Source organism: Leuciscus leuciscus, assembly GCF_965113295.1.
Source record: "Leuciscus leuciscus genome assembly, chromosome: 10".
Taxonomy (NCBI): Eukaryota; Metazoa; Chordata; class Actinopteri; order Cypriniformes; family Leuciscidae; genus Leuciscus; species Leuciscus leuciscus.
In genome coordinates, this window is record NC_138734.1 from 10,844,633 (window position 1) to 10,867,951 (window position 23,319).

Sequence of the window (23,319 nt, forward strand, 5' to 3'; positions counted from 1 at the left end):
CGTCTCGACATGTATACAACATAAACCAAACACCTCTAGCCCTCATCTACAGCTACAGTGTTTGAGGGCAGGTCAAAGTAGACGTTGTTCACGGGCAGCCAATGAAGAACATGCGTGTAAAGACCGATACGACAATGTATCGTCACATACTTCTTGTCGATACGAGTTGCTTCTGTATCGATTCCGCAGCATGTGCACAGCAGTGGATTGCGCTTAATTTGAATACAAGAATGTCGTTTGAAACCGAGTGGAAATGTGCTGAAATTAATGAATATAATATAATATATAGGCTAGAACAAGGTTTAATCTGTCCCGCAGAGAAACATAAGTGGGGCTGCCTGATATCAAGAGATGTAATCCCCCAATCAGAGCTTCACACTTGTGCAATACTGAAATATCTGCTAAGTGTTTTACTTATTTTTCTCAACCTGGCAACCATGTGCACACACTCTGTCTCCACTGTGGATAAAAGCGCTGGCTTTCTGAAAACACCAGTAAGCTTGAAGTTTATCGATTTCCAGTTCGATATTTTATTCACAGAAAAGTGTAATACTTCAAGTCAGTGTTTATTTATGGGCCTGAAAGAGAGAGAATGACTACAGTCTGCGCCGCGTTTCTCTAACTGAAGCGGCGAGTTTAATTGCTTCAAAAACAGTAATGTTACCAACTCCTTGCTGAGAAAGATGAGGTAAAATTTAGTGCAGACCCGTATCGTGATATGTATCATATCGTGACTTTGTTGCTGATGCACAGCCCAAAGGCTAGCATTATGTAAATTTGTTACAAACCTATGTAGGTTCATGCAAGAAGTAAGACTGGAATTACTGGATTGAAACTTTGCTGACCTTTTACATTACAAACGGCTATATCACACTGCATGAAAGGTAGTATCCAAAAAAGCATAATGGTGCACATTTATTTCATTTAACTGTTTTTGTATGTAATGATTCAGATCTGCATCACTGTAATTCAATTCAGTTTTATAACGGAATTAAATCATATAAAATAAACTTTTAAACTTGATTTTTTTTCTTTTCTTCCTCAGACAATGAGTGACTTTGACTACTTAAAGCTGCTGGGTAAAGGCACTTTTGGAAAGGTGATTCTAGTGAGGGAAAAGGCTACTGGCATGTACTACGCCATGAAGATTCTACGCAAAGAGGTCATCATTGCTAAGGTGGGCACCTCACAAATCAAAGTTTAAAATGCTCATGAATTATTTGTTTTATATTAATAACATGGTGGTTTATGGGTGTCTGTTTCAGGACGAGGTTGCACACACAATCACAGAAAGCAGAGTGTTGCAGAACACACGGCACCCCTTCCTTACAGTATGTCCATCTCTTAAGTTTTTTTTTTGTTTTATTGCGCAATTATCTTGGTTTTAGATTTAATTCAAATTTTTCAATCTTTCTGACTACAGACACTAAAATACGCCTTCCAGACACGAGATCGTCTGTGTTTCGTCATGGAGTATGCAAATGGAGGCGAGGTTTGTCACATCCTCTCGCCCCTTACAAAAACAAACTAAAAAAGCCTTCACCATTCTGTCTCTTTTAAAATTGTTTTGTCTCCTTTTTACTTGTTCCCAGCTGTTCTTCCACTTGTCTCGAGAGCGTGTGTTTACGGAGGATAGAGCTCGCTTCTATGGGGCTGAAATTGTTTCAGCATTGGAGTATCTGCACTCTAAAGATGTCGTCTACAGGGACCTAAAGGTTTTCTCCTTTTAATGTGCTGTGTAATTATTGTGAAAATAGTTTATGAATTGTGATGGGAAAGGATGTCATGTAATTGTGTCATAGACCACAAAGGCATGAAGTCTGTGTTCCTTTTTTTTTACCACTAATAACAGATTCCTAATTCTGTTTGAATTGCGTTTTTCTCTGCAGCTGGAGAATCTAATGCTGGATAAAGATGGTCACATTAAAATCACAGACTTTGGCCTGTGTAAAGAGGGCATTACTAATGAGGCCACCATGAAGACATTCTGTGGGACCCCAGAGTACCTTGCTCCTGAGGTACTGCCAACTCACTCCATTAACATGTTTTCTCAACCAATTTATAGATCATAGTTTGGTACCAGATTAAAATGGAAAAAAACACTAAATCAGGCTCATCTCTGAATCACTCATTTTCTGACCCATGATAATGTTTTTTAGTGTTTTAAAGGCACTATGTTTTTTTTTAAACCACTAGAACCACTGGAGAAAAAAGCATTATGTTGGTTTGAAAATATTTGGCATAATTGCTCTTTTGGCTAGCAGAAAAAAGATGCTTTGTAAATAGAATGTATCTGTCTGTTATTCTCTGTGTATTCTCATTGTTCACAGTTCATCAGTGCATGTTGTTCCAAAGAAAAAATTTAATCTTCGTTGGCTTTCGTTGTTGATCTTAACCAATATGCAAAAACCTTCATAAAATCTTTCCAGTATTTGACAGTAATTTACTGCTTGTTTAAGGTGCAGTATGCTATTTCTCAGAAACATTGTTGACTCTGAAATTCGACACCCAAACAAACCCAACCCTCCCTTTATTGCTCCGCCCCCAAAATAACACTATGCAGCACAGTCAACGACTAACAGCTGCACATCAGACTGCCCCGTTACTACTGCTAATTTTATAACAACATCATATCTTGTTTCTGTTAAACATAGCAAAACCAATGTTAGTCAGGTGTCGAGCAGAAAGAAGCAACCTCGGCATCTGTTTCCAGGCTTTCCCACACTCTGTCTCTCCAGCGCCGGAAAGCTTCTCCAGTGCTAACTTAGGTCCTAGCTCTTGCCTGATCATCACATTCCCCAGGCCTTTCCCCATTTTTAATTTCTCAGTGCATTGATCATTGAAGCCAATCACAGACATATCCAAAGAGCGCATGAACAAAATGGCCAGTTAGAGGCATTTACGAATCTGCTCAACAGCGCTCAAAGCGTCACGGTTTTAAAATTTCAACTTTTGACAACATTAGTCGTTTCTCTGAAAAACAATGCCGACAGCCAGTTATTCTACTTTGAAATGTGCGTTCCGTGTTGGAATGTCTTTTTGTTTTCGGTCGACCGATACTGGTTTTTTTGATGGCCGATATCTTAGAGCAGGGTTGCTGATGACATATATATATATATATATATATACATGCTCATACTTTAGATGGCAACTTCTTGAATCTGCAATCCTATTACAGTATTTTTCACAAATGAAGTAATTGTTTAAAAATATATGAATATGTGAATAAAAAGTAAGTAAACTGTACCAGGGTACTCAGTAATCTGGTAATTTTGTGCGGACTGGTAATCATATTTTTTCAAATAAAGACAACCGCTAATTTTACATACAGCACACAGTGAAAACTATATGAATATGACACAGTGGGCAACTGGATATAGCACAGCATATTTTAAAATGAAGGATTTAAAAATTTCCGATCGCGTCTCTTGTGAAGCTGATCTTCTGTTCGCATTCACTCACTTCGCTCGGACCGACCGTCACTCGCTGTAACACGTTTATGCCGGCTACAAATGCACACTTCACAAGATATCACTGCTGGATTCGATTAAATCTGCAAGGTTTGTGAAATTAAATGTTTATTAGATATTCAGAGATTTGCTTAAATGATGTAGATGAGCATTTGCTGAATGTTGACGGTAAATGATAAAGTATTTTAGCCTGATTGTTTGCCTTTTCGGTTACAAACTTACAAATAATATAAAAGTAACGCTTCACTTTTTCGCATACCATTTACTTTCTTTGTTTACTAGTTCTGTCTAACAAAGTATTAGATATGACTGACAGAGATCGTAAACTAATGAAGACGGAGAATGTGAGCGAGCGAGCACTGTGTGTGTGATCAGACGCTGCCATTCTCTTCTCAGGTGCTGGTGTTCTCAGCGGCGCCCATCAAAATAAAAGTCTGGAGCGCCGTCAAAATAAAAGTCCCGCTTCCAACACATCGGCCAATCAGAAAAACGTATCGGCCGATATTTTAAAAATGCCAAATATCGGAGACGGGCCGACCACTAGTCTGTCCGATACCTCACGCTGCCAGTTTACCCAATAGTATTTCGACTATGTCGCCAGTTGGTGGAAAACACAGCATATTGCAGCAATGGAAGCCAGCAAACAAGCTAGGTCAGAGATCGCATATTCTACCAGACCAAAAAAAAAACCCTCAGCATCCATCTAAAAATCTCTATGAACGGAAGCATATTAAAAGGTGGATAAATCAACTCTTCAAATTAGTAAGTCTCCTCTGCTTTCACTGTCAATTGCTCTCGCTCCTGTTACGTGTCATTAAACTGGCAACCCGCATGAGCGTTGAGTCTGAGGGGGCGGGGGAAACAACTCTCTCCAATATTTTGAATTTGGACTGCAGTACCCATTTCAACCGCAATATACTATCCTTATGTTAAAGAGTTCTATTTCTCTCTCTCTCTCTCAATATTATATATATATATATATATATATATATATGCTCCCTTTTTCATCTCCTCCTCCACATTCTTTGCTGTAGGTATTAGAAGACAACGATTATGGCCGTGCGGTGGACTGGTGGGGTCTGGGAGTGGTCATGTATGAAATGATGTGTGGTCGGCTGCCATTCTATAACCAGGACCACGAGCGTCTGTTTGAGCTCATTTTAATGGAGGAGATTCGCTTTCCTAGAAACCTCTCGCCTGAGGCTAAGGCCCTGCTGGCCGGCCTGCTTAAGAAAGACCCCAAACAGAGGTTAGATCAGCGTCTGTTTCTACTTTTGTTGTAAAGAAGATTTTGTGTATGTTTTAATAACATGAATTTTTTTTTTTTTTTTTTTTCAAGGCTTGGAGGAAGTCCTGAAGATGCCAAAGAAGTGATGACACACAAGTTCTTCAATTCCATGAACTGGCAAGATGTCCTTCAAAAGAAGGTAAAAGAGTTAAGACAGTGAGAGAACCGATTCATCAGATGAATTCATCACAAGTTAAGAGTACACTGTTAATGGGTGCATCTCAGTCAGCTCCCGAGCTCGTGAAGCAGTATATCGTGTTCATGAATTCGGGCACTGGTAAGGACAGTAAAGGAAGCTGGCTCACTACACGTTGGGACATTGAGACTGTTTCCAGCAACATCTTTCTGACATTACTTGTAATGTTATTTCAAGAACTTTATGATAAATACTTTGCTTGTTACATATACGTGCAACTAGGGATGCACCGATCCACATTTTTTCACTTCCGATCCGATCCCGATACCTGAATTTGAATATCGGCCGATGCCGATACTATTCCGATACCAGAGCTGTGTTTGCTTTAATATTATTATTATCATTATTGTTTATTTTATATGATGCTGAAATAAACTCCTCTCAACAGGCAAGTATGATATGTACGTATTTATGCATGTATGGTAAGTATAAGTTCAGAAAAGGAAGTCAGAAAAACAGGAAATCCTGTTAACAGGAAAAATCCCATTCTGAAAACAAATATGCAACTGTAGGTCATGTCAATATTTATTACATTCCCAAAATGTCAAATACTTGAGTCTTGAAATATAAGAAAAGTGCAAGTGTAAACATCTTTTACACACACACACACACACACACACACACACACACACACACACACACACACACACACACACACACACACACACACACACACACACACACACACACACACACACACACACACACACACACACACACACACACACACACACACACACACTATCTAAAGGGTGATCCTCGCTCCGATGCGGTAACTCTCTCGATGAATGCTCGATCAATATCAGCCATGTTGCAAACAGACAAGCGGATTTCGCCTCAGACGCGCGTCAATTTCGCTTCAAACTTTTGCTTTTTACGAGCGTCAATTTCGCTCTGGACGCGCAAATGGATTCAAAATATTCAAGCGTCCAACTAGACGCGGCAGACGCGAATTTGACGCGCTATTCACGTTTGGTGTGAACGCACAGTAACGTGGTGCTTTTTTAAATGTTTGATTGCGTTCGTTGTGTTGTACGACGCGAGGGAGCTTCACAGAGCTCTGAATTACGGCTTTGCAAACATTGCATTTTGCTGTCTTGCTCTGCGGTGTTACCAGTGTGAAGTATTTCCACACAGCGACAGCAAACTGCGGAATGGATTTTCTGAGCGGGGGCGTGTCTCATAACTCTGTCTCTCATTGAGCCGCGCCTCCGTTCAGGAAATCCATTCCGCAGTTTGCAGCCAGCTAGCAGACTAGCCGGCGGGAATCACTTTTGGAGTCATTTCAGCAGACAATGTTAAAGCGCAGACATGACTCAAGGATATCGGATATCTCCGCAGGTTGGATCGGGAAAATCCGATACGTGAAGAATTACGCTGGTATCGGTCTAGCGATGTATGTTTATGCTGAAAATAAAATAAAATAATGGTTTGTATTTTCGCGTGTTGTTATGTGTAGTGAGTTGACTCTATGGTTTTCACGGTGCATTGTGGGACTTTTTAGGGAGAGAACGTTTCAGTGCCCTGGAAGGAATGAGACAGCCCTTAAAATGTCCAACACTCTGATCAGTGCCCTGACTACTGAACTAGGGAGCTGATTGAGACTCACCCAACGTCTTTGACAAATGCTATAAAATCTTGTTTGCGTTCGTGTTCAAATGGGGTGCATCAGCGTGATTGATTGCAGTGTGATCAGAAGAGCTTAACCCTCAAACCAAACGTGTTTATTTGTAGTTCAAAAGACATTTAACAGTGAACAGTCATTTATGCTGATCTTTGCATGGGGCTAATGAGGGATGTGTGAAAACCCATTGCTCTCTAGAGGTTTTTTCTCAGACTCGCTTCTCTCTCTCCTCCTGTTTACTGCAGCTCATCCCACCCTTCAAGCCACAAGTGACCTCAGAGACAGACACACGCTACTTTGACGACGAGTTCACTGCACAGACCATTACTGTCACGCCACCTGACCAATGTGAGTACCTCAGTCCTTCCTCACTACCTGTCTGCATGAGAGGAGTCACAACTCTTCTGTGTGTTTGAGAAAAGGAGTAACATCGGAGGAGCCACTCTGTGGACAATAACTCCAAATAGTGATGGAGATACATTTTTTATATTTGTCTTTTTTATTTTACATAATATATGTATAGTGGATTATCGAAAAAGAAAAAATGTAGGGTGGTTATTTATTTGATTTTGCGAGGTGGACATTGCACCCAAAAGTGGAGGGGTAAAGGTGCAGGGTTTATTGATTGGAGCATACATCAACAGAGTCTGTCGTTCTCACCGGAAGATCCAGTTATGACAATTTAATTAACCCTGACATATGAATTAGGTCAGAATTTTTTTAATTTTTTTTATATAATGGTTTATTAAACCTTTAACCCCCCCTCGCCCCCAAATTTAAAAAAAAAAATTTTCAGATTCATAAACGTCAATTTTATTCATAGACCCAAACGGAGCAAAAATATGCAATGTGGTCCAGTTGCTGATATTTATATGGCCAAAAATTTAAATGAAATTCTGATACCTTGCAATGTAAATCAACTAGATATTTAACAGTATAATGCACTACTTGCATAAAATGTGTATAAATATCAGTTGTCACTCCTTATAATATATATTCTCCTTATAATATTATCTGTAACGCATAACATATTGTTTGCATCACCTCCCGTACTCCTTGATGCTTTATAAGGCTATATGTCACCTTTATCGGAAGTATCCCATTAGATAATGCAGATAGAAGGTCTGTCTCAACTTTCAAAATTCTGTTGATTTTTATCATGAAATTCAAAGAATAAATGTAGTTTTGGTTCTCTTCATGGCGTAATGGATCACTCGCTGTCAGGGCGTAAAAACAGGGAGAAAAAAAATCTATTGATTCACTCCGAACAGAATCAGAATTGTTATATTTCTGTTCATGCGTTCCTACATAACCACAATACTAACTTATTTATTTTGATATACAACATTTATATGTTCCCTGGTTTCAAAACACACATAATGCTGGATATTACCTGCCATTCATCATAACTTAAACGGTTGGTGATGACAGGTCCTCAGGAAAAACTCCTGAGATTCAAAAGCTAATAAACATGAATGAACTTCAGAAGGCATGTTGAAAGATACAGTACAACTTACTGGAATGTATCTGGTCACATGTAATCAACAGCGGAAAGAAGTCAATAAAACGTGTCGTGTCATGTTTACCTCAGGGAAAGCTATGCTATGTCCATAGCTCAATAGCTAGAATAAAATTACTCGGGAGCATTTTGATAAATATATTAGTTATTACAGCATTGTTTAGGCTAAATATTTAGGCCCTATAGACTATTTATAGAGTATTTCACCATTTTACTATTTCACAACAAATAGCTGTAGAAACACAAACAAAAAAGGTGTAGAAATATAATTCTATTAAAAAACCTTTACAACTATTAATCAGACAAAACTAAGCATGTAGAAGATTGTGTACAAGAGCTTTTTCAGCACAGTTTCATCTCCGCTTAAGTTGATACTGAAAAGGCCTTAGAAATTTGCGTTTCAAATAAGATATTGTAGGCTTTATAGGGTTAAACATTCTTTTTGTTCACAATAAGATCAATAACTTGCATTTAGACAGAAACGATTATTGTGATAGAAAATGAATAAAAGAAATGACTTGATGAACTGATTCGTTTTTTTCCATTGGCCTGTGTCTCCGTTGCTTGCAGATGACAGTCTTGATGCGGAGGACCCAGATACACGTACACACTTCTCGCAGTTCTCCTACTCAGCCAGTGTGCGGGAGTGACCACACCACCCCCCCCCTCCCTTCCCCTCCCCACCACTCTCTCACCCTTACCAGCAAACCGGACGCCCCTCACATACACAAACGCAAACTCGTACAAGGACACGTGCACCAGCAACCCAAGCCTTCTGAGGAAGCGGGTTCTAAGCAGGAGTACGGCATCTGTGAATGATCCCGAACAGGTGGTACCCTCTGGTCTGTCCTGGTTTACGATTGGCTTTTCATCCAGCCTATCGTAGCCTGACACTACACACTGCAACACAATCCACCAATCACTGAATAAATCTCAACCAATCAAGTACCATCGAGAACACAGCTCAGCACCAGCAGGTTTCAGGACACACGCTCACACTCAACACTGGACTACAGGACTAAAGCCTCTTGTAAACACAAATATTGAACACGCTCTAAATCATCTTGTGGGGACAAAAGATATCAAACAATTTGGACTTTTTTCCCCACTGATTGTTACAGTTTTAAAGCCATATTTCTGCAATTGTACAAGTGCTCTTTCTGGAACTAGCTGTTACCAATAGTGTTTTTACAGCGGGAGGACCGATGATGGGGTAACACCGAAAGGAATAGTGCTGTTTCTCTGCCTGGGTAGCTTACCGACTGCTGTGCGTGCGTGTGCGGACGGACGGACGAATGCGTGTTCTCAAATCTACTTCTTAAACTGTGTGTCTTTTTGTTTCAATTTTTGTACATGGGCATAACGTTGAGTAGTGGACCGGGGTGGGATTGTTAGGGGTTTTGGGAGGCTCACACACACTATAGATGTGAAAATGTTTGTGCTTTAAAGGGAAGAGAGAGGAAGACATCTCTAGCATGTTAACAGGGAGCTTGTGCTCCCTAAGCGGGAACCTTGAAACCGGCTTCCCAGTTTTCATCCGCTGCCCCAGAGGCTTGATGTTCCAAGGTCAGTGTATCATAGAAACTCTCCATCATGTTGTTTTCATTCTCTCAACAGTTCACAGGCATTGATGTTGAAGTTTAGAGACAAACGTACAGGCAACAACAACCAAAAAAAAAAAAAAGAGGATTTAAATGTCCTTTGTCCTGTTATTTAACTGCAATAGCAAACGGTGCACCATTGTGCCACACCATTGTTGTCGCAGCCTTGACACTTTTTTCATTTCTCCTTTTTTTTTTATTAGTGTAGTAAGAAAAAAAATGGTTAGGATGTCTGAGAGGAAATGTTCTACTTGATCTCCAGATGTGTAAGGTAGGCGTGCTTCTCCAGATAGAAGCTGTCACAACACACTGCTTAGATGTGTGAGGTGTTATTTTCTTCTTTTGCCTTTTTAAAGATTATTCATGTAAGGAACATCAAACTATTTTTGTTTTTATTTTATTCATTATTTTATTTGGATCAATTTTTTTTCATCTTTTTGTTCCATTCACCTACTCCCTGAAATTAAATTGTCTTGATAAAAATATATATAAAATATATATTACAGTAGTAAAGTTTTTCTTTTTGTTTGTTTGTTCGTTTCTTTTGTCCATTTTTCCATTTTGTGTGAGTGTGTGCTTCATTTGTGCATGTGTGGGTGTGTGATAAGGTAGTCACAGTATATATTTGCAACGGGAAATGAAAAACCTCCTTTAAGATATGACGATCCTTGTTTAAACATGAAATATATTACCATCCCTCCTCCATAGACTTACTCATACAGGAAGGCCGAAGTGAAGTGCTTCTACGGGTCTCAAACGCATCATGCCCGATTGCCCGTCTAGGTTTTGAAACAGCCCTTGTTGCCTTGACTGAGAGAGACCGCTAGATGGTGCCATTTGCCTGTGTCATAAAATAATACATTGCTCCGTACATGAATAACAATTGTGCACTCTCGTTCACACCATTAATGATGCTCAAATACAGTTTTTAAAAGAAACTTTTGGGTGAGACATGAGGGGCAAAGATCTGAATTGGTCTGCTGTAGTGGTTTCACCCATCTTTCTTGTGTGTATATACCTACCTGTTGGACAAATCAGCTTTGAAGTGAAATTATTTTGCAACTTTAACCATCGACTGTTCTGTTCTGAATGTGATGAACAATCACGAATGTCATCATTGATGCACAGTTTGCTTTTTTAGTGCTGGGGATGCAAACGTTAGGGGAAACTTGAAATATGTCAGCAAACTTTCTTCTTTTCTTTTTTTTGCTACAGAGTGCTATGGGTTATGCTTTGCTATTAGGACATTCATGCAAGTAAATTCTTTTACCAAAAACTATGTCTGCCTCTTTTACTAACCCAAACAGTGTGTGAAATTAACCTAGTGGACAGCAAATGAATTCAAATATTTCTCATTTGAAGACGTTTATACTTCAAACATATTTTTTTCAAAAGTATTCATTTGAATTACTTGTACATGGAGATAAAATACGCCTTAATATCTCCAAAATGAATGACCATGATTAGAGACGGCATGATAATTCTACTTCAGCGGTGGTCTGGATAATAAGTTGGACCTAATGGCACCTCAAAAAGCTTTCAAGGCCAATAAATAAAAAATACAAGGACATAGTTTTTGCTTTTGATCGGACTGGAACTCTTCATTTATAAACCAGTGATATTTTGGGGGGTGTTCTTGTAGAGCAGCGGACCTCATCCAGGGGACGGGCCCGTAAGATGGCATGCATTTATTTAAAATACGACTAGACAAGCGAAGTAAAACAAAAATATCAAAATGTAAACTTGTATCATTCTTCTTTTAATTTATCACCATCAACAACTCATTTTTAAGAAGGGTTTCACGATCATGGCAAACTTGTCATTTTAAATGTTTGGTTTAAAATAAAAAATACCAAAATAATTAAAATTATGGAAATTTCTATATTAAACACAAATTTGCTTATTGTATGAAAATCTACTGTCATCATTACATCTCAAGTATAATAACCTATAGACCTATGGGTATTAGAATATTGTCCTGGACAACGAAGATCCTTGGAATCGCAGTTGATTTTAAAGATTTCCTTGGTCATGCCCATCACGGTGCTGATTTCCCACTCAACAAATACTAACCTCTAACCCTACACTAAACCCTAACCGTAAATGGATAGTTCACTCAAAAATGAATTTTCTCTCATCATTTACTTAGTCATGTTGTTCCCAACCGGTATGACTTTTTCTTCAGTGGAACATAACATTTGTTTCAGTGATAATGTTTCCCCCCCCCATATTGTCTAAGGTCACCAAAACTGTGGCTACAAACATTCTTCAATATCATCTTTTATGTTCTGCAAAATAATGCAAATGAATGACATGCACTATAATCACATCTTGATAGCATTACATACTATTTGCTGTGATCTGATCCATTGATCTGTACAAATGGGTCCATTAAGTATTCACTAGAAAACATTAAGAATCAAAATAAGTGAATTATTTCATGAGTTATCAAATAATATCTAAAATGGGTATTTATATGCGGTAATTATATGCATAGCCATAAAAAATGTCTCCAGTAGTCTTTGTAACAAAAGTCTACATCCAAAACCTATAATTGAACAAACAAAAAAAATGCTTAGAGGTGTTTTACAAGCTCATCAATGTTCCCTGTATGTGTGCAATTTCTCCAAAAGCTAATTGAAATCAGTTAAGAAGATGAGATTGGACGTGTGGGTGGCACGGATGCCCTGCCCTTGAAATAAAGGCACACAATGCCTGGTTACTGACAAATTTGTTGTTCTCAAGAGAAATCAAGGACCATCTTGCCAAGATCACCAAACGAACACAACAAGCAATCCTGAAAGATGTGAGAAATAACCCAAAGACAAAAGCAAATCAACTAAAGAACGGTTGAAAAAGAAGAAAACGTGCTGTGTCCCGAGATGCTGTGGCATAACCTAAAGAGGACTGTGCTATCAAGACAACCCAGAAATACTGCTAAACTGATTTGTGAGGAGGGATTCAAAAGTGTGCGACAGGGAACATTTGGTGGAGGTTGTGCTGCCAAAGGGGGATTTACAAGCTGCACCATTTTCAACTAAAAACTGAAAAGTTCTGGCTGTTCATTTACACGACAACAGCGTTTTGGGGGCCTGAAAATGCAAACTTTTGAAAACGGGCCTGTACCAGGATGGTATAGTTGAACAAACTCAGGGTTACAGGATTAGTTTCAAGTTGCTGATCCTCAACTTTCTCTGTCAACTCAGGCTTTGATCCTGAGTTTAGGTGTGACATCAGTAGCGAACAGCCAATCACATGCTCAGAAAGAGTGAAACTGCGATTCATTTCTCGCAAGAGAGGCAGCGCGATTCACTTCTCTCTTCTGCAGAATATTACAAGATTGAAAAATATTAAGAATTTAAACAAATTTACACAGCAAGAAGAATAACTGTCTATGAAAGACGACAACTAAAAGAAAAAGTCATGCTTTTTGATATAGCGTGAAAGCTATATCAGTGCAAGTAAAAGTTACATTTTATAGCTTTATCTATTGATTCTAAAGCGTATTTACATTACCTTAATATATTTATTCATTTAAACTGCATAATAATAATTGATTAACTAAAATTGTACATGTTGATCGATTAAGGGTATAGGCTATATCTAATATCTAAATCATACAAAATGATTATTCTAAATAAGCATTAGTAAAAGCCAGACGATTTTGTCTTTAAAAATCATTCGCTATGTAGTGACCTTTAATTTGGAGTAGAAACAGGAGGAGTGACTTTATCTTTTGCTCACAGCTGATTGGTCCACGTTCGGTTTGCAACCTCTTACCTGTAACATAACCTGACCTGGACCAGGTTAGCCATGGAGCGTAAGTTACTATGGCGATGAACACTGCTAAAAGCCAAACCGCTTTCATGGTGCCTAAAACCCAGGGTTGGTGCAAACTAAACTGAAACATACCTGGCTTGCCACCTAAACCGGCTTCATGGTATAGGCCCCAGGTTTCAAAGATCAAGCTTCTGAAAACGATACTGTTATCGTCTCTGTGTAAACTACAAAAAGTGAATTTGTGCATGTGTATTATGTGTTCAGTCTATAGGCACGTAGTGTTTCTTTAAGTGACATTTGTGTTTGTGTTATTAGTCAGATTATGTTTGTCTACAAATGCAAGTTAAAATCCCGTTTTATGAGCAATCGTTGCAATTTTCAAAGAGATTAGGCTATAAACTTGTCTCTCTGACACTGAAATTAATTTTAAATAAACCAGTAGTGACCACTAGAACATTCTTAACATAAACGTACCAGACACATTCTGTGAATATGGCACACTTTTACATATTAACAGGATTAAATCTATGTTCATGTAACAATTAGATATTTTAGATCAGCTAACAGTTGAATTTGATAACAATAAATCAGGAGGGAAAGCAAGCTTTAAACTAAAAAACATGTTTAATTTATTCTGTTATTTTTTTATGTAAACAATCAAATTATATTATTTTAATTATGTAATTAATCTTGGAGAAATGTTATGTTGACAATATGTGTTTGTTTGGGGAAAAGAGTCATAGCAACTCTTATATATTTGGACAATTTCTCTCCGACTCCAAATTTACCCAAGCCCACACAGGACTTCAAACATGCATGACAAGAGCTAGTGACACAAGGCGGGGCATAATGACGGGTCAATTAGTAAGCTTTATTAGTGGCACTGGTGGTAATTAGCGGATACTGGTGTCAGTGAACAGCTGCAGATTCAGTGTGTGAAGGTAGCTGCAGTTTCCAGGTGAATCATGGCTCGAACTGGGTTTTGTGATTCCAGGCAACTGTTGGACCTCCATATGGTGAGAATGCCTGTAAAATCTCTCTTTTAATTCCTAGACTTCTTGTGTATAGTGACCAGTAAAACCATGTTACCTGATCAGCAGGAAACTTTGTACAAGTTCACCAGTATCAACTACATTCTTGATATCTGAAGGCATACTTGGGTTAACCAAAATATATTTCCATGTGACATTTGTGTAAAATGAGGTCTGTGGTAAACATTCCTTGAAGAAACCATGTGTTCAGTTAAACCTCAAATGTGAACATTGAAACTGTTGTGTCCTTTGAAAAATGCAAGTAGCTCAGTTGACCAAGGGTTTCAGAATTCATGTTTAAGTATATAGCCATTTGTTGTCAAATAAAAGCTCTTTGTGTGGGATTATCCACAGACATTACTTTGCTCCTAACTGAAAACTTGCAGAAGGAATCCATGCTGATTATCTTCCAGAGTTTAGGACTAAAACTGAATGTCTTTGGATTCATTCAGATCTTGTACATTTGGATTGAAAGACGGCTACTCTAAGGTGGTAGTGCTTTAATCTATTGTGAATAAGTGAAATCGTTTTGTGCTTTGAAAGGCTGAGGACAGACAAGCGCCTCTGCGGGTGTGGGCAAACTCCTGTGTTCTGAGGGAGCGCAGGGTGTTTGCTGAAGGAGATGAGGTTGGGTCAGTGCAGCACTGCAAACCTGCCCAGGAGAGTCGATGGGTAACTACACCTTTTATGTGAGAGGTCTTCAACCCAGCTCCTGGAGACCCACTGTCCTGTACAGTTTAGTTCCAACCCTAATCAAACACACCTGGAGCAGCTTATCAAGTCAATTACTGAGTGCAACATGTTCCTGGATCAACATCTTTGGATCCTGGAACAGTGTTCCAATCAACCAATCAGGACAAGTTCAGAGTTAGTCAAGTTTAGGCTTCCAACCAGGGTTAGGTGCTTCTACATCAGTTTTGTTCACCTATCATTTCCCTATGATTTTAGGGATGCATTATGGGTAGCATGAGGTTAAGGGGTAGGGATATGGTTAGGATAATATTTTCAGCCCCTGAATGTTCCAGGATCAATAACTCTGCAAAATCAGGACATGCAATCAAGCTCTTCTTGGTGGCTTGAAGATACACAAGCATGTGTGCTGAAGCAGGTTGGAAATAAACTTTGCAGGACAGTGGATCTCCAGGAGCAGGGTTGAAGACCTCTGCCGTATGTCTTTATGTGCCAGATTAATGCAATAATTTGTAACATTCTCTGCGTGTAATTGGTATAGAAAATCACCCTGGTAGACATTTGGTTCTTCAAATTATGTGTTCTCATCACCATTCTGCAATTTCTCAAGGTTCGAAGGCTTTCCATCTCCGCAGAGGATGGGATCATAATGGACTATGCTCCTCAAGACGAATCAGTTTCAGGTGACATGAAATGGCATGTTCGATGCTGCTTTAGTAGTTGAAGTCCATGATTTGATAAACTTTTCTCAATTTAGTGTACCAAATCTAAAGCCATGTCACACTAGACTTTGAGCATACGGAATCATTTCAGACACTGCAATGGTCATGATATGCAGCATCTTTTTAAAAACATAAATTCAACACATAACAAATAATCATAATTTCAAATTTAAGCATACAATCTAGTCAACTTTCCTGCAATGCTGCAGTTTTTTTTTGTTCTTTTTATTCAGCTACGAGGTCACGCCGTGACTTATTGATCTTCTGTTGGTCACATGGTTTCACACATGAATTCGCTGAGTTCACCAAACCTGAACTTTGGAATGTGAAACCTCTTCGTATGAGCTTGCGTTTCCGCTCTCATGCATTCGTATGCGTATGAATAGAAGTCAATGGAATGACTGTGACTTCCCCTAAACCCAAGTTACTGCTGAAGGACATAATGCAAATAGAGTAAATGTCCATGTGCTGATGTTAATGCTTAATTTAATCCTTAATTTAATCCAACAACTACAGTGTTTTGACCTCTCAGGTCGTCAGGCCAGGGGCCCAATTTAACCATTCATGCAAATGCAGTGACTTCGTTAACTTGCCTTTTTTATTTGCTTTAAAAATGGCAACTAGATTTTTGCGTTTTCTGTAAAAAATGTATCCGTTTAAAGCTTGCTACCACAATGTTGCTGTTCTGGGTGGTTGCTATAATTCTGTCCCTCCAATTTCAGTCTGAGATATTTTTCCTCCATTTTTACCCCCAGTTTCGCAGACAAGGCTTAAACTAGTCCCAGACTAAAATGCATGTTTATGGTCTTTCGGTTGAACATTTATCAATCATGTGTGACCGTGCTAGATGTCTATGAAGAGGAGGCTTTGCTGCAGTATGTGAACAGGTTGCCAGGTCCACCGATTCTGCGGGAATTGATGCCCGGACTTCTGCGCAGAGAGGTGGAGGTAGCCATCAGCAAGCTGGGACTCCTCTATGACCAGACCTATGCATGGGACATCTTTTTAGACATGATGGTGAGGGTACGGTGCAAAGTACTGTTGATTTCCCTTCACTGTGGTCATGCTATTGTTTTTCCCCCTGGTTACAGAGAAGTCAGCTACTATGCACTCTCCCAAATGCGGACCTGCCCAAGCCTTTCACTGACACTACCAGAGCTATTTTGGTTGACTGGCTAACTCAAGTCCATGTAAGTGCAATAGATGCAAATTTGTACGTATGACCTGTTCTTTTTCTGTTCATGAATGAGAGGGAAAATTAGCTATGCAATCCTAACAGTGTGGAATATATTATGTGACCGTGGACCACAAAACCAGACTGGTCACATGGGTACATTTTTTTTGAAATTGAGATTTATACATCAATGGAAAGCTTATTTATTCAGCTTTCATATGTATGGTTTGTTAGTATAGGACAATATTTAATATACAACTATTTGTAAATCTGGAATCTGAGGGTGCAAAATAATCGAAACATTGAGAAAATCGCCTTTAAAGTTGTCCATTTATGTTCGCGATTGTGCAGCATTCACTCACAAAAATAAATGTTTTATATATTCATGGTAGGAAATTTGCAATATATCTTCATGGAACATGATCTTTACTTAATATCCTAATGATCTGACATAAAAGAAAAATCGATCATTTTGACCCATACAATGTATTGTTGGCCATTGCCACAAATATACCCGTGCGACTTATGACTGGTTTTGTGGTCCAGGGACACATGTGTTATCCTAATTGTGTGTTTATACTGGTCAAAAGTTTAGACTAAAGTTTAGACTAATTATATATTTATATACAATTAAAATTATTTAAAATTACTGCATTTAAGGCTGCATTTAATCAAATACAGTAAAAACAGTAATGCAATTTAAAAGTCCTGTTTTCTATTGTATATGTTTACATATTCGTTCCTATGATGGCAAAGCTGGTTTTTCAGCAGCGGTTACTTCAGTGTCATATCTTTCAGAAATCATTGTAATATGCTGATTTGGTGCTCTTAATAATAGTTCTTATCATTGTTAAAGTTTTTGCTGCTTAATATTTTTGTGGAAACTTTCTTCCAGAATTCCTTGAATAGTTCAAACACACAAAGTTAAATCAACTTGAAATTAGTTTAATCTTGTATAATCTTGACAATTGCTTCACTCACTTTGAGTTAAAGCAATGTATAAACTTTGTCATAACTTATTGATTTTTTTTCTTTTTTTTTCTTCACAGTGAAAGAACGGAATTGTTTTGAAATAGTAAAGATGTTTATAATGTTAAACGCTTGTCACTTTGGTCAACTTGATGTCCTTGCTCAATAAAAATATTCATTCCTAAAAAAAAAAAAAAAAAAAAAAAAAACATTTCAATAGTGTATCCTGGTTTCTACAAAAATATTAAGCAGCAAAAACTATTCAATACAGGATTGATAATAATAAATGTTTCTTGAGCACCAAATAATCCTATTTTGATGATTTCTGAAGGAACATGTGACACTGAAGACTGGAGTAATGATGCTGAAAATTCAGCTTTGCCATCACAGGTTAAAATGACATTTTAGAAATGTATCAAAATAGAAAAGTTCTTTAAGACTGTAGTGTTTTTTTTATTTGTTTTTTTTTTTATTAAATAAGTGCAGGCTTGGGTTGGCATAAGCAACTGCTTTCAAAAGCATTAATAAACATTTTGTTTATTCCAAACTTTCGACCTGAAATGTATAATGTATTTTTTTTTTATAATAATAATTTACACGTTTTCACCTCAGGAAGTGTTTCAGTTCTCCGAGGAAACGTTGTATCTGGCAGTACACCTGCTGAATCGAGCGCTAAGGCTCATCAAAGTGTCCATCTCCGGCCTGCAGTTGCTGGGTGTGGTTTGTCTCTTTCTGGCTGCCAAAAAAGAGGAATGTCTATTACCAGAGGTACTTCACATCTCCATTCAACTTATTTTTAACAGTGAACTCGACACTATTAAGGTGTCAATGTTTGTCAGGTTTCAGAGCTCTGCTATCTGATGGAGAATGCCTACAGTAAGAAACAACTGCTACGGATGGAGAGGAGAGTTTTAACTGGGCTCAAGTTTGATCTCTATTACTGTCTCCCACTTCACTTTCTTCTCATCATTGCTTCCATTGCACGCTGCAGCGACAAGGTCAGTTTACTCTTAAACTGGAGCTAATTACTAAATGTCATTTGTTAAAGGTGAAGTACCAAACAGAATTGCAAAAACTCTTACTTGAACATCAACAAAATGTGTTCCTAAATGGTTTGTTCAGTGGGTCTGGATGGCCCGATACCTGTTGGAGCTGTCGCTCCTGGAGGGGCAGTGTGTGGTGTTTCTGCCCGCTCAGCTGGCAGGTGCCGCCCTCCGACTGGCCCGAAGGATCCTCCATGAAGCTCCCACTCCAGATGGAGAGACGGCCTGGTGCATTGCCTCCAGTATCCATATAGGAAGGTCAGGAAAATATCCCTTTAGTACTGCTCACAGTTGTGGTGTTGAGATTGATTTCTGGGAGATAAGAGACTCCAGTGATTAACACTACCAGTCAAAAGTTTGTACTAGTAATACTAGTAGTAGTCATTTTAAAACATTATTAAAAATCGTGTATAATATTAATTGCTGTTTTTTTATTTTTTATTTATTGTATACATGTAACTGTTGTATTTTTGTAATTCTTTTTTTTTCAGTGAAGATAGCCAGATGCTGACATGGCATTAAATAAAACTATACTGATTTATTATATTTAAGTTTCTTATGCTCACCTCATGTAATGCAGTAAAATAAATACTGTAAAATTAAGTTTTAAAGAGACTTTTCTATTTTAAAGTATAATTTTATATGGCAAAGCTGAATTTTCAGCATCATTACTCCAGTCTTCAGTGTCACATGATCCTTCAGAAGTCATTATAATATGCTGGTTTTATTATTATTATCATCACATTATGAATCTTATATTATATTTATTAGTATTATTAATGCTCAGTTTAAAACTGTTGATGTTTAAAACTTAATTTAAGTTGCTGCTTAATTTTGTGAAAACTGTTACTTTTTTCCCTGTGTTCTTTAAAAAGTTCAATGAACTGCATAAACTTTTGAATGGTAGTGTATTACAGTTTCCACAAATATTAAAAAGCAAAAACTGTTTTCAACATTGATAAATGTTTCTTGAGCACCAAAACAGCATATTAGAATGATTTCTGAACATTCATGTGACACTGAAGACTGGAGCAATGATGCTGGAAATACAGCTTTATTATCAGGAATAAATGACATTTTTAAATCTTTAAATGGTAGAAAAAAAGAGTGAGGTTTTTAAATTGTAGTAATATCACAATTTTATAGTTGGCCTCAAATGTGGCCTTGGATAGCATAAGACTTTCAAAAACCTTTAAAATTATTTCAAACTTTTGACTGGTAGTGCATGTGTAAGAATATTGGGATAATTTCAAGATAACCTTTTCACTTCTAAATCCTGTTTTTGTCATACATTAAATTGTCATGTGGTATCAACCTGATTCTGAACCATATGGTTCTGATAGAGCCATAATTCTATTTGACTCTTTCAAACAATTAAAATCCGCAATTTTAAAGAGCAGAAAGATATTAAAATTTGATTTAATAAATCTTGCTTTATTTTTTTCTCCACTATTTCTGAGGCAGTGAAGCAGCTCTCCTCAGTATAATGCAGATCATGGCCATGGCAGCAGCGAGAGCACACACTCGTGAGACCCGTGCCACTTTCATCAAGTTCTCCACTATACAAACCCTCCATGTCAGCATGCACCCTGCCCTGAAGGCTGCCCCTGGCTTACTGGGCCTGTCGTGCCCTCGGACGTGACTCTCCAACACCAGTGAGGAGGCTGGAAATGTTCAGGACCGCTGCACAGCACTGCTACTCTGGGGAGGGAAGTAAACGCGCAATGTGGCCAGTCGTGAGGATTGTTGCACTGGACATCAGTGAACTTCAAAAAACCATGTAGGAGAGCTGGTTACTCTTTGGACTGAATTGTTTTTTGCAACTTTTTATTGTAATCTTATGTCACCTTGATGTAAAAGGATAAAAAAAAAAAATTGTATTTATGTCTATGTAGCTTTTAAGTGTTTCTCAATGCTATGGTGTGAACTTTATAAACTGGAATAGATGTTGGGGTGTCTTATTAAATTTAAAGCACTTTGAAACGGTTACTGTTTTAACTGTTTTTGAAAATTTGTGCTTTCCATTTCTGTTAAGATTTGAAAAAATAAAAATGAAATCTGTTTTGGAAAACTGCATTGGGAATCCATACAGGCTTCGTGTGTCAGTAAATCACTGTATATGAAAGGAAACATGTTTTCTTTTTTCCTAAATCGTGTGTAGGAGGTTCAGTGCACTCCTCCTCACATGACACACTCAGCAGGGGCATCATGTGCAGAGTTGCCAGATCTGCCTGCATGTTAAAGGCTGGTTCTTTTAGATTCTTGTAGGTTTACTACATAATTATTGTTGCTGATTCAGTTATTAAAATATGAAGCTCACAAACATTAAGAAAAAAAATCACATCACTACTGTATTGAAAGGGACTAAACTCATATTAATAATAGGCATGAAAATTGCCTTGTGCTAATTTCATGTATTGGCTATTTGTTGCTGACGCACCTGTATTCCCAGTTTGTTGAAAGCATTAGGGGTGAGGTAAGTAGACTATGTGCTTGACTTCTTCAATCTGCTGATCGTAAATGTATTAATTGCACATATTTAATAACTAGCTACGTGATTAATCTGCTAAATCTGTAAGCGAAATTTCAAACCCTCAAACTGTGGGAATGGTTTCAAATTAGCTTAATTACGCCGGTAAAAAAAACAAACGGATTTGGCAACTCTGCTGTGTTTTCTTTTGTATTTATGACGTCACCTGAACCGAGCGCAAATTTGTCAACGAGCGCCTGTGCACAGAACATGTGCGCGCAGCTTCTCTACTCTCGTTCTCACATGTCCGCGCACACCCGCGCAGCTGATTGGCTGACCCGAGCGCGCGGCGTCATTGCGCTCTGCAAAAAACCACGTGGCGCTGTAGTAGAACAGCTGAGCTCTCGAGATCTGGCACATTTGAGAGGCGCGTGTGAGACACAAGGAGAGTTCACGGAACGAAACATTTCCCCCGCGCGCCTTGGTTTCCCGGGAGTTTTGCTCTATAGTTTAGTCTGCAACGTGTGAAACATACGGGAAGTCAATGAAATATGCGCGTCAGTCTCATTGAGTTCGGACCTATAGCCTACGTTTTATAGGCCCCACTGGTACATCTGTAATGGCCAGAATGTTACCCTTTCACACTCGAATTATGTTCCAGTAGCACAAAATATGTCTCTAAATGCACGCATTAATGATAGGACAAAATAATAATAATAATCATATTAATCAATAATGAAAACCATAACCTTTAGATTTGGATTTGTTATTTTTTATTAATTGTGAGTTAATTGAAAATTGTTGTAAAGTTATTTATTTTTAATTACATTGTTCTAATCAGAAGCTAAAACATAACCCGAAATAGATCATTAAACACTGCATGACAAAAAAGGAGACAACATGAAAACATAAAATATAACATAATCATGTAAACCTGCACTTACACTCTTAAAAAAAACACTACTATGGTTAGTTCACCCAAAAATGAAAATTCTGTCATTAATTACTCTCCCTCATGTCGTTCCGAACCCGTAAGACTTTTGTTCATTTTCGGAACACAAATGAAGATCTTTTTAATGAAATCTGGGCGCTTTCTGTCCCACGAGGATGAACCTCTTTCTCGCATATCAAGTGAACATGCTCGAGCTTCCGTTTACTACAACTGATGAGTGAGTTGATGAATGTTAATACGTGAATAAAAGCCTAAATTCAATATTTTCATCATTATTATAAAGCTTATATTGAGACCACATGTCTACTAAAATTAAAAAAAGAAAAGAAGAGAAAAAATCATCTTGTGTAAGCGTGTAATCATCTTTAGCTTCACTAAAATGGGCAAAGTATTAGCTATGTATGTTTTTGCCATGGCATTGACTTTAGCAGCATTTAATCGCACAATTTGTGCGTTCCAAAAAATGACATGCAAGTAGGCTATAAACACTGGAGAAAAGTGTCAAATATAAAGCTGTAATATTCACACTTTGACCTGCAAGGATACGTGTTAAATGCTTTCCGTAGTAGGCTATTTGACTCAACACATAGTCAGTGGTCAGGATTACAAAATATCGAACACATGGACAGCCAAATCTACATGCGTCGTTCGTTTCTTTCTTCGCCACTCCTCCGTCTGGTTATGTTTCGTGTCCGTTCAGTTGCGTGCTGTCATACCGTCTCGTTCCTCCTCTCCACGTGCCTGCTCACAGGATTGGCCATGCCACATATTCCCCTGCGTCACTCGTGCT

The 23,319-nt window shown here is 38.1% G+C and overlaps 2 protein-coding genes across 2 annotated transcripts in view; both read left to right on the forward strand.

Moving 5' to 3' along the window:
• The window catches only part of akt2 (v-akt murine thymoma viral oncogene homolog 2), a 32,569-nt gene extending 22,373 nt beyond the window's left edge, over window positions 1–10,196 (forward strand). Inside the window, exons 6-14 of the mRNA XM_082183024.1 lie at window positions 1,046–1,177; window positions 1,266–1,331; window positions 1,424–1,492; window positions 1,593–1,715; window positions 1,890–2,018; window positions 4,505–4,719; window positions 4,810–4,897; window positions 6,824–6,926; window positions 8,668–10,196. Coding sequence (XP_082039150.1) covers window positions 1,046–1,177; window positions 1,266–1,331; window positions 1,424–1,492; window positions 1,593–1,715; window positions 1,890–2,018; window positions 4,505–4,719; window positions 4,810–4,897; window positions 6,824–6,926; window positions 8,668–8,747 — 1,005 coding nt within the window. The 3' untranslated portion in view covers window positions 8,748–10,196. The remainder of the gene's footprint in view (window positions 1–1,045; window positions 1,178–1,265; window positions 1,332–1,423; window positions 1,493–1,592; window positions 1,716–1,889; window positions 2,019–4,504; window positions 4,720–4,809; window positions 4,898–6,823; window positions 6,927–8,667) is intronic.
• Window positions 10,197–12,877: 2,681 nt separating this feature from the next.
• On the forward strand, window positions 12,878–22,241 carry ccnp (cyclin P). Its single transcript, XM_082183053.1, has 9 exons — window positions 12,878–14,494; window positions 15,053–15,181; window positions 15,810–15,882; window positions 16,769–16,938; window positions 17,013–17,111; window positions 18,677–18,832; window positions 18,904–19,062; window positions 19,187–19,365; window positions 20,572–22,241. Exons 1-9 carry the CDS (start codon window positions 14,444–14,446, stop codon window positions 20,747–20,749), a joined length of 1,194 nt encoding a protein of 397 aa, XP_082039179.1. The 5' UTR covers window positions 12,878–14,443; the 3' UTR covers window positions 20,750–22,241.
• Window positions 22,242–23,319: the final 1,078 nt, after the last annotated feature.

Bases quoted from the DNA above. Each gene is read 5' to 3' on its own strand.
- ccnp (XM_082183053.1), top strand. From the start codon at position 14,444: ATGGCTCGAACTGGGTTTTGTGATTCCAGGCAACTGTTGGACCTCCAT. The intron at 18,833-18,903 runs GTACTTCACATC...AATGTTTGTCAG, and splicing joins AGGAATGTCTATTACCAGAG to GTTTCAGAGCTCTGCTATCT. The intron at 19,366-20,571 runs GTCAGGAAAATA...TTTCTGAGGCAG, and splicing joins TCCAGTATCCATATAGGAAG to TGAAGCAGCTCTCCTCAGTA.